The following is an 18,538-nucleotide window of genomic DNA, read 5'->3' on the forward strand; positions in this document are numbered from 1 at the left end:
GTTTATGTAATCACATAAACGTACCGTACCGTCGTACCGTACCGTACCGTACCGTAGGAAGATGTGGTCTCAATGTATGGTGTACCGTACCGTACCGTACCGTACTGTACCGTACCGTACCGTACCGTACCGTACCGTACCGTACCGTACCGTACCGTACCGTACCGTACCGTACCGTACCGTACCGTACCGTACCGTACCGTACCGTACCGTACCGTACCGTACCGTACCGTACCGTACCGTACCGTACCGTACCGTACCGTACCGTACCGTACCGTACCGTACCGTACCGTACCGTACCGTACCGTACCGTACCGTACCGTACCGTACCGTACCGTACCGTACCGTACCGTACCGTACCGTACCGTACCGTACCGTACCGTACCGTACCGTACCGTACCGTACCGTACCGTACCGTACCGTACCGTACCGTACCGTACCGTACCGTACCGTACCGTACCGTACCGTACCGTACCGTACCGTACCGTACCGTACCGTACCGTACCGTACCGTACCGTACCGTACCGTACCGTACCGTACCGTACCGTACCGTACCGTACCGTACCGTACCGTACCGTACCGTACCGTACCGTACCGTACCGTACCGTACCGTACCGTACCGTACCGTACCGTACCGTACCGTACCGTACCGTACCGTACCGTACCGTACCGTACCGTACCGTATGTAATATTAAAGTTAATATGGTCGTATTCAAAATATAGAATAAAATACAATATAAATAATATTCTAAGCTGGACACCGTCCTGCGACCTAATATTAATTAGTGCTACCGCTGGCCAAAGATGTCGACAATAATAGTAATAGTACCACTATTGGCAACAAGATGTCGCATATAAAGTAATAGTGCCACCAAAGAACACAAGATGTCGTCACTAAAGTATAAAACACGCTATAATTTCTTCTAACTCAATCAAGATATTCGATATGAAAATAATTAAACCTACGGTTTAGGTTTTTTTTTTTTTTTTTTTTTTTTTTTTTTTTTTTTTTTTTAAAGTTATTTCTGTCGCTATCTTTGAGGCGACAGCTTTCTAATCTGTTTATATTTATATCTGTAAAATTTTTTTTTTTTTTTTTTTTTTTTTTTTTTTTTTTTTTTTTTTTTTTTTTTTTTTTTTTTTCCTGTATTTACTATTATATGTATATGTATATATATGTACATTAACTATAGTAAAGTCCGAGTTATGTATTTTGTCAATCCATGTATTTAGTGCCATTCTCCTGCCCTATTACTTTAAATATCATTTTAGCGAATTGTATTAATTGGAACCTGCTGGAATCGTCTTCAAATATACTTTTTTTTTTTTTTTTTTTTTTTTTTTTTTTTTTTTTTTTTTTTTTTTTTTTTTTTTTTTTTCTTTTAAGTTATATTAGTATTTGTAAGAAATTCAAAATTTAATCTTTTATATGAAAATCTAGTACATTCTATAAGGAGATGCATAATAGTTTGCGGAGTTTCACCATCACAGGTACAATTTGGTGAATCAATTAATTTAAATCTATGCAAATATGATCTATTTCCCCCGTGTCCAGTTAATAGATGAGTAATTGTATTGTCTATCCTTACTGCTTTTAAAATTTTGTGTGCTTTTTTTTTTTTTTTTTTTTTTTTTTTTTTTTTTTTTTTTTTTTTTTTAATATCTGGTAAAAATTCCTTAGTAATACTTCCGGTTTTAGTTTCTGAATAAAATTTTTGTAATATTTTGATGGATTTTTCTCTTATTTCTCGCTTAACCAGAGACAGGGGAAATCGATCATATGAGGGTAGGTATCATTTTGCTGAGGCAGCTTTAGCTAGAGGTCTGCTCTTTCATTACCTGGGATGCCTATAGAGCTTTAACCCAGTGTAAAAGAACCTTCCCTCCTCTCGCCTCATGAGCCAGTATTTGGTTGCGTATTTCTACTGTTAGGTTAGGTTAGGTTGTTAGGTTAGGTTGGGTTAGGTTAGGTTAGGTTAGGTTAGGTTAGGTTAGGTTAGGTTAGGTTAGGTTAGGTTGGGGTGCTGGGTCGGAAAACCTCCAAGAGTGCCCTGGCTCATTGTACGGTCACTTGTCCTGGTGCGGATACGTCCGGCGGGAACGGTGGCTGACAATGGCTGGGGCCTGGTGCATCCTGGGCAACGGCGGTAAGTGACTTCTCGCTGTAGAGATCTCACTTACCGACGGCTAATATTCCGACAGAGGTGGTGAGCGGCGAGCCCAAGTTATGGGGTTTGTCGTGTTTTCGTTGGGGGCGGGTTTTGTTCCGCGACTTCTCGTAGTGGGAGTTGTCGGCGGGCCCGGTGAGTGCTTCGTTGCGCAATCGGGCTGGTTTCAGTGCCACCGCCGAAAAACCGTAATCCCTCGCGAAGGTGTGGTCATGTTTCGCACCGGAGTGAGGGGACGGGGGCCTTGGCTTAATCGCCTGGGCCGCGAGGAGTAAACCTCTATAAAAATCCTCTTGTGTAAGCTTCGGTGCCTGGCGATGCATAGTTCGTTGTGCGGTGCACGCTACCGGACATCATAAGTTCGGTTAGCGTGTTCTGTGCCGCGGGCGGGTCGGTGGAGTATCATCGGCCGCAAGGGCACCAACCTCGGGGTATCTGCCGCACCCCGTTGTATGTAGGCCGCACGCAGAAGCAGGGGGCTCCCCTGCGTGTGAAACCTTTCCCCCATACTCGTGGGAACAAGTATGGAAATATCAAAAACAAAAACAAAACCCAAAATTGATGTCGTGTCCGAGAAGGACGGTGAGAAAGTAGTGCCTGAGAAGGGCGGAGAGAAGTTGGTGCCTGAGAAGGGCGTAGAAAGTAAGAAGTCGGGGCTAGAACTCCTGAAAGAGTGTTCGGTAGTACTGGGCGAAGATGTTGGTCTCTTAGGTCGTCGTCGTACTCGCCATAGTCTGCTGAGAGCGGTTGCGGGCGAGATCGACTGCGGGTCTACGCGGTCGAGCTCGTGTGCAACCCCAACTGAGGAGATGGAAATGGAACCGTTGCCGTCCACGTCTGGTCTCCGCTCCTGGCGTAAAAGACACATTGCTGAGTCTGACACAGACTCTATAGTTGAGGATGAGGGCGATGTCCAGTCCGCCCGCAAAAGGTCCGGCAGCCCTAGAGTGGGGTCGAGAGCAAGTTCTCGCACAAGGAAGAAGGAGGAATGTCGGCGGCAGTTCAGCTACCGATTCTTTGAGGACGATGTAACCGGAGCGGTCCCTGGGGCGGGTGCTACCAAGTCTGGATTACCTCCAGCGACGGCCCTGGATTATCATGAGAGTGACTTCTTCTCCTCAGGGGATGAAGCGTCGGATATACTGTCGGAGTCGGATAGGCCGACGGCGTCTGGCGCCACTGCCACTGCCGCCGCCGAGAATAAGAATAAAGTGGCCGAGGAGGTAATCCGCAGGGCGAAGTGTCTCGTCCACCGGCAAGCGGATGCTCTCACCGATGTTGTGAAGAAGGCAGGGAACCTCAAAGGGACCACCATAAGGACCCTGAAAGAGGGTTTGGCCGGGATCACACAGGTTGTGGACACCTTGGAGGGGGATCTATTTCCGACGTCGGTCTCTCCACTGGTCTCAAAGAACCTGAGACTTGAGCAGGAAGTCGAGTACCTGCGTCGGCAGTTGGCCGAGGCTCGTGCTGCCAAGCCAGCTGCCAAGCCAGCGGCCAATGCCGGTATCTCGGCGGATGTTGTCCCTCGTAGGGAGTGAGGCGAGCGCGTTCCGCGCTCAAATAATGAGGGACGTCGGCGGAATCGTCCGCCAAATGGTAGGGACGCTTATGAAGGAGGTGAAAGAGATGATCTCTGCTCTCCCCTCCACTGAGAAGGTGTCGTCTGCGTCAGCGGTCTCCACGCAAACCCTGCCAGAGGCTGGAACAATGGCGTCAGATGTGCCCGACCCCCCTAGAGTCGGCGACCGGGGTTCTCTTCCCCAGTCAGAAACGGGTCGGGCCAAGAAGAAAAAGAAGGCGAAGAAGACGCCCGTCACACCGGCGCCTTCTGGACAGCCCGAGTCGGTAGCAACAACATCCGCTCAGCCACCTGTGCAGGCGACCGTGTCCTCCTGGGCGACGGTCGTAAAAGGAAAACGGGGCAAGACCGTCAGTGTTCCCGAAGGGCAGCCTGTGGCTGTCAACCCTCCGGTGACGAAAGCCGGTTCGGCCCCCTCGAAGAAGGCAAAGAAGACGAGCGCACCCTCGCCTTCTAAACTAAAACCGCCTCGCTCCGCGGCGGTTATTATTACGTTGGACCCGGAGGCGGAAAGGGAGGGTGTCGCGTATGCGAATGTCCTTGCGGAGGCCAAGAGAAGGATCGATCTCCGCGCATTGGGGATCGAAGATATGCGGTTTCGCACCGCGATCACCGGCGGTAAGGTTCTAGAGGTTCCAGGTGCTGATGGCGCGGAGAAGGCCGACGTTCTGGCGTCGAAGCTCCGGGAGTTCATCCCGGAGAATATGGCCAAAATCTCCAGGCCCGTAAAGTCCGCGGAGATGCGGATATCGGGCCTGGACGACAGTGTTACGTCGGAGGAAGTGGTCGCTGCGGTTGCCCGGGAGGGCGGCTGTCAGGTGGACCAAGTGCGAGTCGGAGAGGTTCGACGTACTAGATCTGGGGTGGGCACTTGCTGGGTTAAAGCTCCATTGCAAGCAGTTAAGAAGATGACGGTCGCCGGCCGAGTTCGTATAGGCTGGGTTTCGGCGAAAGCAGAGCTCCTGCGGCAGAGGCCGCTTCGGTGCTTCCGCTGCTTGGAGGAAGGACATGTGCGGGCATCCTGCAGTCATGAGCAGGACCGCAGCGGTCTATGTTACCGTTGCGGAAACGAAGGCCATAAGGCGGCGATGTGCGCGGCCGACCCAAAGTGCGCTGTGTGTTCAGCGCAGGGCCGGCCGTCGGACCATTGGGTGGGGTCCAAGGCCTGCACTCCTCCTAAGAAGCGTAAGAAGCAACCGGTGAAATTGCCGAACCCAGCAGGCCGGGTGAGTGTGGAGGGAGAGGAGATGGAAACGGGCAGGTAGTCCCGCCCTCCTCTCCGGCGATAATTACATCGCCACAGGGCCGGGGTGACGACTGCGGGGGCAGTCCCACCCCATACCAACATGGCCCTGGGAAGTCGCGCGCGCATCCCCGCGCGCTTCCCCTAGACGGGGGTGGGTATTCAACATCTCGTACCCGCCCCAAACTGAGTCGGGGCCCGCGAGCCGGTGCGGGCCAACGCCGTTGGGATCCCGGTGGACTACGCAAGGGAACCCGGGTCCCCAACACAAAGGCGCGGCGAGGGAATGCCATGTGGTTTTTAGCCGGTAGGAGTCCGGCAGTATTCACACCCTCCCCCGGGGGTGTGTCTCTGCATGACGCATTTTCCACATGTAAAAAAAAAAAAAAAAAAAAAAAAAAAAAAAAAAAAAAAAAAAAAAAAAAAAAAAAAAAAAAAAAGGTTAGGTTAGGTTAGGTTAGGTTAGGTTAGGTTAGGTTAGGTTAGGTTAGGTTAGGTTGGGGTGCTGGGTCGGAAAACCTCCAAGAGTGCCCTGGCTCATTGTACGGTCACTTGTCCTGGTGCGGATACGTCCGGCGGGAACGGTGGCTGACAATGGCTGGGGCCTGGTGCATCCTGGGCAACGGCGGTAAGTGACTTCTCGCTATTTAGAGATCTCACTTACCGACGGCTAATGTTCCGACGCCGCGGGTGGGACGAGTTCGTGACGCACTATTTGTGTTGCGGACTTGCCTGACTCGCTCTTCGTTTTGTTTCGTCTTCCTGTTTGTTATTCTTCGTTTTTGTTTTGTTTGTTTTATTTTTGTTTTGAGTCTTTACTGTCGTCTTTTCTATCTTCTGTTTTTTTCTGTCGTTTTGTTTTTTCTATCATTTTCATTTTCAATTTCCTTTCGCCTTTCACGGGACCTTCCCCGTTAAAAAAGGAAAACATGAGAATGGCCAGTCGCAAAACTGAATTCCCCAGGGCGGTACCGTCGGGAGACGGAGAATCCGCCACCACCGCACCGGTTCAGCCGGGGGTGGTCAGCCCCGTGTATCTGGGGGGGGCAACGGAAGGCCAGAGTGGAGTAGGAGATGTTGTAATGGAGGAGGTAGTAATGGAGGCGGGACTGGCGACCACAGTCGTGCCAGTCAGGGCCAGTCGGAGTCTGGAGGTGGATCCGGCGACGGATGAGGAACTGGCCAGTCTTGCCGGCGAGATCGACAGCATGTTATCGCGGTCGACCTCGATGGCAAGTCTTTTCAGTGGAGATGAGAGTGGGCTCCTCGAGCGCCCCCGTTCTAGGCGCAAGAGACGAATATCCGAAACCGACGATGGGTCGGCTACAGGATCTGGATGTGACACGCAGTCGGCCGCCAAAAAGGCGAGCGCGGCTAAAAAATCAGGCTAAGAGTGCAAATCGGCGCAGTCAGTTCTGATGTTTCGTTATACGAGGGCGGAAACACGGTGCCCCCGAATACGTCCGAGCTGGAGAAGACTCTTCTCTCGGCGTCCAGTGGAAAAGGTCGTGGCACCGGATTGGCGAAGGCGAAAGCCGACTTGGCTGCCGCCAAAAATCGGAATTTGGAACGTGAGGTTGCCCCTGCAGTGGCGGGCTCCTCCAGGATGTCGGTGCATTCGGAGTTCAAGAAACCCCCTCAGCCCGGGGGTCAGTTCACCGACCCCTTGGAGGCAGAGATGGACGGCTACGTGAGCCACATATCGGAAACGGTGCGGAAATGCGGTAACATAAAAGGAACCATAATTAAAGAGATCAAGTCCTCCCTGACCGGGATCCGCATCGTGACCGAGAAGATGCTCGAGAGGGCACCTCAGCCGAGTACGTCGAACTCCGGAAGGAGAATGCTCGGCTGGCCACGGAGATGGCGAACCAGCGCGTCAGAATGGACGGCATGCTGGAGGAGGCGATCAAGGATCGCAAAGAGATGAAGGCGTTGCGGATGGCACTTTCGTCATCGGGCGGCGACCAGTCGGCCAACACCTCGGCCTACAGTGAGCTCCAGCGCGAACTAGAGCTAGTGCGCAAGGAAAATGCAGAGCTTGCGGAGCAGTACGTTGCGGACCGTCGCGAGCTTCGTCGTCTGAGGCAAGAGCTGGAGGAGGCCAAGAAGGCTACACAGCCACCCTCAGCGTCTGCGGCCGCGGAGAGAGCGCCTGCCGCCCCGGCCACTTTACAGCCGGGTGCAGTCCCTTCAGAAGAAGAGGGAATGGAGGCAAGGATTGTTCGGCAAATCGGTGACATTTTCAGTGCCCGGTTTGCCATCATCGAGGAACGGCTGGGCCAGGTCGGAGGACCCAAACCGCCGCGTAAGCGTAAAAATCGCAAGAGTGCCTCACAGCCACCCACAAATCGGGATGTCGAGGAGGATCCGAAGAGGAAAGGCCCGCCTAGACAGCCGGCCAAAGCCACTGAGACGGGTGCAGACGCTGCTCCCTTACCGTCGACAAGCAATATGTCGGAGGGGTGGTCGACGGTGGTTCGACGGGGCAAGCGGCCCAAGGCGTCAAAGCCGCAGGCAGATCCCGCCAGAAGACGGCACCTAAAGAGGCGGGCCCGCCAAACAAGGCCGGCAAGAAAAAGAAGGGAAGGCGGAGGCGATTCCGTCAACCTAAGTCCGGTTCGGCGGCGGTGACCCTGTGTTGCCTGAGGCTGAGGAGAGGATTTACCTCGTGTTCAGGGAGGCAACCACAAAACTGTCGCCTCAAGAAATGGGCATCTCCGGGATCAGGTATAGGCTGGGCGTCACACAGGCGCGCATCTTGGAAGTGCCAGGCGCCGACTCAGGCGAAAGGCATGATCTGTTGGCGACCGGCTGACAGAAATTCTCCGGAGGGATCGGATCTCGAGGCCGATGAAGACGGCGGAACTGCGCATCGGGATCTTGACGACTCGGTCGTTCCAGCGGATGTGGTCGCCGCGGTTGCGCGGGAAGGGGGTTGTGGCGAGGTGTCAGTCGGGGAGATCCGTCGCAGTCCTTCGGGTGCCGGCACTATCTGGGTCCGAGTCAGGGCAGCCAGAACATAAGGCGGGCCGGATTAAAATTGGCTGGGTGATGGCGCGCGTTCAACCTCTGGATCCGCGCCCCTTGCAAAGCTACCGCTGCCTGCTCTTAGGGCACGTAGCACAGCGGTGCAGGCGAGAGTCGATACCGGCGCAGGGCCTATGCTTCCGCTGTGGGCAGGCGGGCCACAAGTCCGCCAGGCGCCATCTCCAAGATGCGTATGCGCCGTTACGGCCGGGGAAAGTGTGGACAATAGGGTGGGTGGCCGGCCGAAGTGCAAAAGAAACCGCGGAAGACATTCTCGAGCTTCGGCACCAGATGGCCGCGGGGGCGGTGAGTCGATGGACACATAAAGTTCGTCGGCTCTGACGTGGATCTCAGGCGGCGGATGGCGGGAATCAAGCGCCCAGAAGAGACAGGAGGATCCGAGAGTTTAGGTTAGGTTAGGTTAGGTTAGGTTAGGTTAGGTTAGGTTAGGTTAGTTTATGGTTAGGTTAGGTTAGGTTAGGTTAGGTTGGGGTGCTGGGGTGCTGGGTCGGAAAACCTCCAAGAGTGCCCTGGCTCATTGTACGGTCACTTGTCCTGGTGCGGATACGTCCGGCGGGAACGGTGGCTGACAATGGCTGGGGCCTGGTGCATCCTGGGCAACGGCGGTAAGTGACTTCTCGCTATTTAGAGATCTCACTTACCGACGGCTAATATTCCGACACGAGGTGGTGAGCGGCGAGCCCAAGTTATGGGGTTTGTCGTGTTTTTGTTGGGGGCGGGTTTTGTTCCGCGACTTCTCGTAGTGGGAGTGGTCGGCGGGCCCGGTGGGTGCTTCGTTGCGCAGCCGGGCTGGTTTCAGTGCCACCGCCGAAAAACCGTAATCCCTCGCGGAGGTGTGGTCATGTTTCGCACCCGAGTGAGGGGACGGGGGCCTTGGCTTCCGCCTGGGCCGCGAGGAGTAAACCTCTATAAAAATCCTCTTGTGTAACCTTCGGTGCCTGGCGATGCATAGTTAGTTGTGCGGTGCACGCTACCGGACATTAAAAGTTCGGTTAGCGTGTTCTGTGCTGCGGGCGGGTCGGTGGAGTATCATCGGCCGCAAGGCACCAACCTCGGGGTATCTGCCGCACCCCGTTGTATGTAGGCCTCGCAGAAGCAGGGGGCTCCCCTGCGTGTGAAACCTTTCCCCCATACTCGGAACAAGTATGGATATATCGCAAAACCCAAAATTGATGTCGTGTCCGAGAAGGACGGTGAGAAGTGTGTGCCCGCGAAGGGCGGAGAGAAGTCGGTGCCCGTGAAGGGCGAAGTTAGAAAAAAGAAGTCGGAAGTGGAGAACTCTGAAAGAGTGTTCCGTTGTACTGGGCGAGGATGTTGGGAGTTAGGTCGCCGTCGTACTCGTCACAGCTTGTTGAGGGCGGTTGCGGGCGAGACCGACTGCGGGTCTTCGCGGTCGAGCTTGTGTGCATCCCCAATTGATGAAGGCATGGAGACGGAGCGTTGCCGTCCACATCTGGACTACGCTCCTGGCGCAAAAGGCGTCTCAACGAGTCCGATACGGACTCCACGGTCGAGGATGAGGGCGATGTCCAATCCGTCCGCAAAAGGTCCGGCAGCCCTCGAGTGGGATCGAGAGCCAGTGCGATCGCTCGAAAGACGGAGGAGTGGCGGCAATTCACATACCGATTTTTCGAGGAGATGAAGGGACAGCCGCTGGCAAATCTGGTTGCCCCCAGTGACGGTCTTGGATTATCACGAGAGTGATTTCTTTTCTTCCGGAGATGAAGAGTCAGACAAACCGACGGAGCGGACAGGCCGACGGCATCTGGCGCCACTGCCACCGCTGCCGCCGGAACAAGAACAAAGTGGCCGAGGAGGTACTCCGCAGGGCGGTGTCTCGTCCACCGGCAAGCGGATGCTCTCACCGATGTTGTGAAGAAGGCGGGAATCTCAAAGGGACCACCATAAGGACCCTGAAAGAGGGTTTGGCCGGGATCACACAGGTTGTGGACACCTTGGAGGGGGATCTATTTCCGACGTCGGTCTCTCCACTGGTCTCAAAGAACCTGAGACTTGAGCAGGAAGTCGAGTACCTGCGTCGGCAGTTGGCCGAGGCTCGTGCTGCCAAGCCAGCTGCCAAGCCAGCGGCCCATGCCGGTATCTCGGCGGATGTTGTTCCTGTTGTAGGAAGTGATGCGAGCGCATTCCGCGCTCAAATAATGAGAGATGTCGGCGGCATCGTCCGCCAAATGGTAGGGACATTTATGAAGGAGGTGAGAGAGATGATCTCATTGCCCCCCTCCAGAGAAGGTGTCGTCCTCGTCTGCGGTCTCCACGCAAACTTTGCCAGAGGCTGGGACAATGGCGTCAGATGTGCCCGACACCCCTAGAGTCGGCGACCGGGGTTCTCTTCCCCAGTCAGAAACGGGTCGGGCCAAGAAGAAGAAGGCGAAGAAGACGCCCGTCACACCGGCGCCCTCTGGACAGCCCGAGCCGGTGGCTTCGACCTCCGCTCAAACGTCTGTGCAGCCGACCGCGTCCTCCTGGGCGACGGTCGTAAAAGGAAAACGGGGCAAGACCGTCAGTGTTCCCGAAGGGCAGCCTGTGGCTGCCAACCCTCCGGTGACGAAAGCCGGTTCGGCCCCCTCGAAGAAGGCAAAGAAGACGAGCGCACCCTCGCCTTCTAAACTGAAACCGCCTCGCTCCGCGGCGGTGATTATTACGTTGGACCCGGAGGCGGAAAGGGAGGGTGTCGCGTATGCGAATGTCCTTGCGGAGGCCAAGAGAAGGATCGATCTCCGCGCATTGGGGATCGAAGATATGCGGTTTCGCACCGCGATCACCGGCGGTAAGGTCCTAGAGGTTCCAGGTGCTGATGGCGCGGAGAAGGCCGACGTTCTGGCGTCGAAGCTCCGGGAGTTCATCCCGGAGAATATGGCCAAAATCTCCAGGCCCGTAAAGTCCGCGGAGATGCGGATATCGGGCCTGGACGACAGTGTTACGTCGGAGGAAGTGGGCGCTGCGGTTGCCCGGGAGGGCGGCTGTCAGGTGGACCAAGTGCGAGTCGGAGAGGTTCGACGTACTAGATCTGGGGTGGGCACTTGCTGGGTTAAAGCTCCATTGCAAGCAGTTAAGAAGATGACGGTCGCCGGCCGAGTTCGTATAGGCTGGGTTTCGGCGAAAGCAGAGCTCCTGCGGCAGAGGCCGCTTCGGTGCTTCCGCTGCTTGGAGGAAGGACATGTGCGGGCATCCTGCAGTCATGAGCAGGACCGCAGCGGTCTATGTTACCGCTGCGGAAACGAAGGCCATAAGGCGGCGATGTGCGCGGCCGACCCAAAGTGCGCTGTGTGTTCAGCGCAGGGCCGGCCGTCGGACCATTGGGTGGGGTCCAAGGCCTGCACTCCTCCTAAGAAGCGTAAGAAGCAACCGGTGAAATTGCCGAACCCAGCAGGCCGGGTGAGTGTGGAGGGAGAGGAGATGGAAACGGGCAGGTAGTCCCGCCCTCCTCTCCGGCGATAATTACATCGCCACAGGGCCGGGGTGACGACTGCGGGGGCAGTCCCACCCCATACCAACATGGCCCTGGGAAGTCGCGCGCGCATCCCCGCGCGCTTCCCCTAGACGGGGGTGGGTATTCAACATCTCGTACCCGCCCCAAACTGAGTCGGGGCCCGCGAGCCGGTGCGGGCCAACGCCGTTGGGATCCCGGTGGACTACGCAAGGGAACCCGGGTCCCCAACACAAAGGCGCGGCGAGGGAATGCCATGTGGTTTTTAGCCGGTAGGAGTCCGGCAGTATTCACACCCTCCCCCGGGGGTGTGTCTCTGCATGACGCATTTTCCACATGTAAAAAAAAAAAAAAAAAAAAAAAAAAAAAAAAAAAAAAAAAGGTTAGGTTAGGTTAGGTTAGGTTAGGTTAGGTTAGGTTAGGTTGGGGTGCTGGGTCGGAAAACCTCCAAGAGTGCCCTGGCTCATTGTACGGTCACTTGTCCTGGTGCGGATACGTCCGGCGGGAACGGTGGCTGACAATGGCTGGGGCCTGGTGCATCCTGGGCAACGGCGGTAAGTGACTTCTCGCTATTTAGAGATCTCACTTACCGACGGCTAATATTCCGACAGAGGTGGTGTGCGGCGAGCCCAAGTTTGGGTTCGTTGTGTTTTCATTGCGGGGGCGGGTTCTGTCCCGTGGCTCCTCGTAGTAGGAGTGGTCGGCGGGCCCGGCGGGTGCTTTGCTGCGCAGCCGGGCTGGCTTCTGTGCCACCGCTGAAAAACCGTAATCCCTCACGAAGGCGTGGTCATGTCTTACACCTGAGTGAGGGGACGGGGGCCTTGGCTTAACCGCCCGGGCCGCGAGGAGTAAACCTCTATAAAAATCCGTTTGTACCAAGTTCCGGTGCCCGGCGAGGGGCAGCTCATTCTGCGGATCGCGCCGTGGGGCGCAAATTCCTGTGTTCGACGTCGTGCTTCGTGGAATGGGTGGTCGGTAACGTCATATCGGCCGTTAGGGCACCAACCGCTGGGCACCTGCCGCACCCAGTGTGTATTAGGCCGCACATGGAAGCAGGGGGCGACCCCATGTGTGACTTCATCCCCCATACTCGTGGGAATCAAATGGAATCATTGAATATAAAAAACTCTTTTGACGTTTTGGAGTCCGAGAAGGACGGCGTGATGTTGGAGCCCGTGAAGGGCGGAGCGACGTTGGAGCCCGGGAAGGGCGGTGTGGTGACGGAGCCCGGGAAGGGCGGAGAGAAAGAGATGGTGAGATTGAAGGAGTGCGCGGTGGTGTTGACTCGAAGCCCGAGTGTTGCACTCAACAGAACCGCAAGCGAGGAAAGGATGGATGTTCTGGATTCATCGGATACGGGTAGCTTGATGACTGTTGCGTCGCTACCCATGGAGGAGACCAAGTCCACTGAGGGGGAGTTGAGCTCCAAATTTTTCAGGGGCCGACTCCGGGCGGGGTCAAAAAGACGATGTTTGCGGACGAGCTCGGATTCCGACTCTGGCTCGGAAGTAATGCAGGGGTCATCGCCTTCCTCCATTTCGAAAGGAGCGCGCAGAGGACGTGGTCGGCCACCAACAACCGGCCAATATGTCGGGCTCGCCAAAGCTCAGGAATACCTGAACAAGGTCAAGAGGGAAGAGCTTGAGCTGCGGGCTATGGAAGAAGTTTCGGACCTGGCACGCCGGGTTCTTCCGCGCAGAGGCGCGCAGGCAGCGTTGCCCGCTGCGGAAGAGGCGAAAACAACCCATGAGCTGTCCAAAGTGATTGATGACGCCATGGAAGTGGTCGCCCAAATTGCTGCCAGGTCTAAAAACCTGAAGGGTGGCTATGTTCGCGACCTGAAGAACGTGGTCGCAACAGTCAGGTCGGCGACTGTGAACATAGCCAAGTGTACCTCTTCTGAGGACAACATAAAGCTGATCGAGGAGAATGCGCGGCTGCGTGCGGAGCTGAATGACGTCCGCAAGGAGCTCCAAGAAGTACGCGCCGAAGTGCGTTCTATAAGTGAGAGGCCGGCTGCGCTGCCCGTCAACTCCCCTCAATTACTGGGGAACCAGGACGTCCTAGACCAGCTGATGCTGATGATTAGGAATGCCATCGATGAAAAAATTGATGGCATCAGGGACCGGCTGCTACCGGAAAAGCGGCGTATCCCGCTTGCCGCGGACCTGAGGGCGGCACAAGCGGGAGCATCTGCGGCAACGCAGCCAATTGGTGGGTCGGTCCCTCAGCCTCCAACCGTGGCGGATGCCTCAAAGACTAAGAAGAAAAAGGCGAGGAAGGGAAGGGCAAGTGAGGTCGAGGACTTAGGGTCCCAGGCGCCAGACGCCGCTCCGCGAGCGCAGCCCCAGCCGGTGGTGGCGAACACTAACGAAGAGGGGTGGACCACCGTCGTCAAACGGGGAGCCAAGAAACGGCAAACACAGGCGGGCGCGCCAAAAAAGGCGACGCAGAGCGTGAAGAAGCCGGCGCCGTCCAAACTGCGTCCTCCTCGTTCGGCGGCGGTGGTTGTCGCCATAAACGAAGAGGCACAGAGAAATGGCGTTAACTACGCCCAGGTTTTGAGGGAAGCAAAGTCCCAAATAAGTCTTCCCTCCCTGGGCATTGAGTCTATTAGATGCAGAACCGCTGCAACCGGCGCCAGAGTCATCGAAATCTCTGGCGCCACGAGCGGGGATAAGGCTGACGCTCTTGCCTCAAAACTCCGGGAGGTGCTCCCCGAGAGTGCGGTCCAGGTGTCCCGACCCGAAAAGACGGCCGAGATGCGCATTTCGGGCCTGGACGACTCGGTGACCCGGGAGGAGCTCACCGCTGCTGTCGCTCGGGCCGGTGAATGCCGAGAGGAGGGCATTAAAGTCGGCGAAATCCGTCGCAACGCTTCCGGCCTGGGCACTTGTTGGGTCCGCGGCCCGGTCATGGCCATCAAGAAGATAACTTCGGCGGGTAGAATCCTCGTGGGATGGGTCTCGGCGCGATGCGAGTTGCTGCAGCAAAGACCGCTGAGGTGCTATAAGTGTCTGCAAGGTGGACATGTGAGGGCACAGTGTCCGCAGGAAGAGGACCGCAGCGGCCTTTGCTATAGGTGCGGTAAAGAGGGGCACAGGGCGGCGACATGTTCTGCCAAACCCAAGTGTGTGGTTTGTGCCTCTCTAGGACGTCCGGCGGAGCACTTCGTGGGTGCCAAAAACTGCGCACCGACCAGCCGAAAACAGAAGAAAGGAGCCGCGAAAGCGGCCGCCCAGCCCAGTGGCCGGGGTGCGGGGGAGGCAATGGACACCGCCGCTTAAATGGCTCATCGTCTACTGCAGGCGAACATCAACCACTGCGTCCGTGCTCAGGACCTGCTTATGCAGAGCGCGGCGCAGTGGTCGATCGATTTGATGGTGGTCGCGGAACCGTACTTCTTGCCCGACGGGGCGAACTGTTTCGGCGACCTAGATGGTACTGTGGCCGTGGTTGCTGCCGGACGTAACATTCCCTCAGCTCCCACTACCCTCTTGTCCAAAGGAGCAGGCACCGTGTTGGTAGAATGGGAGGGAATAGTGGTGGTCGGAGTATATTTCTCCCCCAACAGGACTGTCGCCCAGTTCCAGCGTTTTCTTGCCGAGCTGGATGCTCTGTTAGGCCGGTACCACACTCGGCCAGTACTGGTGATGGGGGACTTTAATGCCAAATCTACGGCTTGGGGTTCCCCAGCAACTGACACGAGAGGCGGCGTCCTGGAGGATTGGGCGTTGGCCGCGGGCCTATCTGTTTTGAATGCGGGCCATACTCCCACCTGCGTGCGCTGGCAGGGAGAGTCGATAGTGGACGTTGCTTTCGCCAGTCCATCCGTCGCGAGCCGTGTCCGTGGCTGGCGGGTGGTGGCCGATGTGGAGACTCTCTCTGACCACGCGTACATCAGATTTGATGTCCAGCAGGAGGTCCGCACTTCATCCTCGCAGGCGGGTAACGCGTCTCGGTTCCCTAGGTGGGCCTTGAAACGCCTTGATCAGGATGCTCTCTTGGAGGCTGCCATCGTCGAAGCTTGGCTTCTAAACTCGGAGGAACAAGTCGAGGTGGAAGCGGGAGCGGCTAAGTTCGGCGCGGCCATGACGCGTATCTGCGACGCTGCGATGCCACGAGCTAAACCGCCACCTCCCAGGCGGCAGGTACACTGGTGGTCGGAAGAAATTGCAATCCAGCGGAGAGACTGCGCGGCCGCCAGGAGGCGATACACCAGGTACCGTCGCAGACGACTCAATCGCAGCGGAGATGTCGAAGCCGAGCTATACGACTCTTATCGCACGGCCAAGAAGGCCCTTCAGCACCTGATCAGCGAAGCCAAGGCTAAAGCCAAGGAGGAACTCCTAGGGACTCTAGACCGGGACCCGTGGGGCCGGCCTTATCGTTGTGTCAGGGGAAAACTTCGCCCTTGGGCACCACCCCTCACGGAGACGCTGGAACCCGAGCGACTGGAGCGGATATTGACCGCACTCTTCCCTTCGCAGCCCGAATTTGCTCCTCCGCCCATGGGGCGACCGGCACGAGGAAACGACAGTGAGGGAGAAGCGCCGTGTATCTCCTCGGCTGAATTCGAGTTGGCCGTGGACAAAATGCGGGCCAAATCGACCGCCCCGGGCCCAGACGGGGTTCCCGATCGGGCGCTGGCGCTTGCGTTAAACGAGCTCGGGGACTATCTTCGGCGAGTCTACGACGTCTGTCTGCAAACGGGACGGTTCCCTAATAGGTGGAAGGTGGGCAGGCTCATCCTACTGCTGAAGGATGGACGCCCTTTGGACTCGCCGTCGGCTTACCGTCCCATCGTTCTGCTCGATGAGGTCGGTAAGCTTTTCGAGCGCATCCTTGCCGGTCGCCTCGTGAAACACTTGGAACGAGAGGGTCCTAACTTGTCTCCGTTTCAGTTTGGCTTCCGTCGTTGTCGGTCCACGATTGACGCTATTGCGCGGGTCAGGGATATGTCTGATGAGGTGGTGTCCCGGGGCGGGGTGCTTATTGCGGTGTCGTTGGATATTTCCAACGCGTTCAACACCCTGCCCTTCTGCTGCATCGAGGAGGCTCTCAAATATCATGGCGTGCCTCGGTACTTGCGCAATGTCATCGGCGCCTACTTGGAAAGTAGGACGGTTGTTTGTGTGGGGCGCAATGGCCGACTAATAAGGAAAGAGGTGGAGCGTGGAGTTCCGCAGGGCTCGGTTCTAGGCCCGGTCCTGTGGAATGTCGGGTACGACTTTGTTCTGCGGGGTGCCTTGCTGCCGGGTGCGGGCCTCACGTGTTACGCGGACGACACGTTGGCCACGGCTCGAGGTCGCGATTACCGAGAGGCGTCAAGGCTGGTCACGGCAACCACAGCTCTAGTAGTCGGCCGTATCCGTCGGCTGGGTCTTCAGGTGGCCCTAGAGAAATCGGAGGCCATTTGCTTCCACGGCCCACGTCGTGCCCCGCCACAGGGGTCGTCCATCATGGTCAGCGGGACGAGTATTCCGGTCAAGCCGCAGCTCCGTTACCTGGGGTTGACTCTGGACGGGCGATGGAACTTCAGGGCCCACTTTCAAAACCTGGCCCCCCGCCTCATGGCGGCTGCGAACGGGCTCAGCAGGCTCCTGCCCAACCTGGGAGGGCCGAGCGACTGTTGTCGCCGTTTATACCTCGGGGTGGTTCAGTCGATGGCCCTTTACGGTGCCCCCATTTGGGTAGGGGCTCTCGATAGGGAGAACGTGGCCGCTTTGCGTCGCCCTCAAAGGGCTATGGCGATACGGGCCATACGAGGGTATCGCTCCGTTTCGGGGGACGCGGCCTGTCTGCTGGCGGGATCCCCTCCCTGGGACCTGGAGGCGAGGGCTCGCGCATCAATGTACAATTGGCGCGCAGCTCTCAGAAGCCGGGGCGAAGAGCCGCTTCCTGGCGATGTCAACGCCAGGAAATCTCAACTGAAGCGGGCCCTGAGGAGAGAATGGAAGGCAAGGTTGGAGGATTCCCGAACCGGTCGGTGGACAGTGGAGGCCATTCTGCCCGTCCTGTCGGAATGGCTGAACAAAAGGCGTAGGGGTCCCGTGACATTCCGTCTGACACAGGTGCTTACCGGACATGGTTGTTTCGGTAAGTACCTGTTCCAAATTGCCGGAAGAGAAGTCTCGCCTAAATGTCACGAGTGCGACGTCTGCGACCAGGACACGGCGCAGCACGTCATCGAGGAATGTCCAGCTTTTGCTGAGGAGCGCCGCGACCTGGTCGCGGATATCGGAAATGACCTCTCGCTATCGGCGATAGCCAGGCAGATGGTCACCAGTCGGGAGTGCTGGACGGCGGTTGTACGGTTCTGCGAGGCCGTGATGAGCAAGAAAGAGGCGGCAGAAAGGGACCGTGAACTGGACCCCTCCGCGGCCTTGATTCGTCGCAGAAGATTGAGAGGAAGAAGAAGGAGGGACTCCAATAGTGTCCCATCTCCTCCGCCCGGCCAACGCAACAATTAGGCAGGTCGGGAGAGAGAGCAGCGGGAGGAGGTGGAATCGGGCTTCTTAGGCCCGCTCCTCCCCGGCGATTTCTGTATCGCCACAGGGCCGGGGTGACGACTGCGGGGGCAGTCCCACCCCATACCAACATGGCCCTGGGAAGTCGCGCGCGCATCCCCGCGCGCTTCCCCTAGATGGGGGTGGGTATTCAACATCTCGTACCCGCCCCAAACTGAGTCGGGGCCCGCGAGCCGGTGCGGGCCAACGCCGTTGGGATCCCGGTGGACTACGCAAGGGAACCCGGGTCCCCAACACTAAGGCGCGGCGAGGGAATGCCATGTGGTTTTTTTTTTTTTTTTTTTTTTTTTTTTTTTTAGCCGGTAGGAGTCCGGCAGTATTCACACCCTCCCCCGGGGGTGTGTTTCTGCATGACGCATTTTCCACATGTAAAAAAAAAAAAAAAAAAAAAAAAAGGTTAGGTTAAAGGTTGGGGTTGGGGTGCTGGGTCGGAAAACCTCCAAGAGTGCCCTGGCTCATTGTACGGTCACTTGTCCTGGTGCGGATACGTCCGGCGGGAACGGTGGCTGACAATGG

The 18,538-nt window shown here is 56.7% G+C and overlaps 1 protein-coding gene across 4 annotated transcripts; it reads left to right on the forward strand.

Annotated features, from left to right (window-relative positions):
* The first annotated feature begins 1,951 nt into the window (after positions 1-1,951).
* Positions 1,952-14,779, forward strand: LOC128201229 (uncharacterized). Of its 4 annotated transcripts, none has more exons than XM_052897570.1 (3): positions 1,952-2,000; positions 5,435-5,489; positions 11,875-14,779. In XM_052897570.1, the coding sequence occupies exon 3, from the start codon at positions 12,539-12,541 to the stop codon at positions 14,777-14,779; it is 2,241 nt and encodes a 746-aa protein (XP_052753530.1). In that variant the 5' UTR covers positions 1,952-2,000; positions 5,435-5,489; positions 11,875-12,538. The 4 variants fall into 4 exon arrangements, with proteins under 4 accessions (XP_052753530.1, XP_052753528.1, XP_052753531.1 ...); XM_052897568.1 differs by having other exon boundaries at positions 1,959-2,005; XM_052897571.1 differs by lacking the exon at positions 1,952-2,000 and having other exon boundaries at positions 5,370-5,479.
* The last annotated feature ends 3,759 nt before the right edge of the window (positions 14,780-18,538 follow it).

Source organism: Galleria mellonella, unplaced genomic scaffold, assembly GCF_026898425.1.
Source record: "Galleria mellonella isolate WM207_F2 unplaced genomic scaffold, CSIRO_AGI_GalMel_v1 utg37, whole genome shotgun sequence".
In the NCBI taxonomy this organism is placed as follows: Eukaryota; Metazoa; Arthropoda; class Insecta; order Lepidoptera; family Pyralidae; genus Galleria; species Galleria mellonella.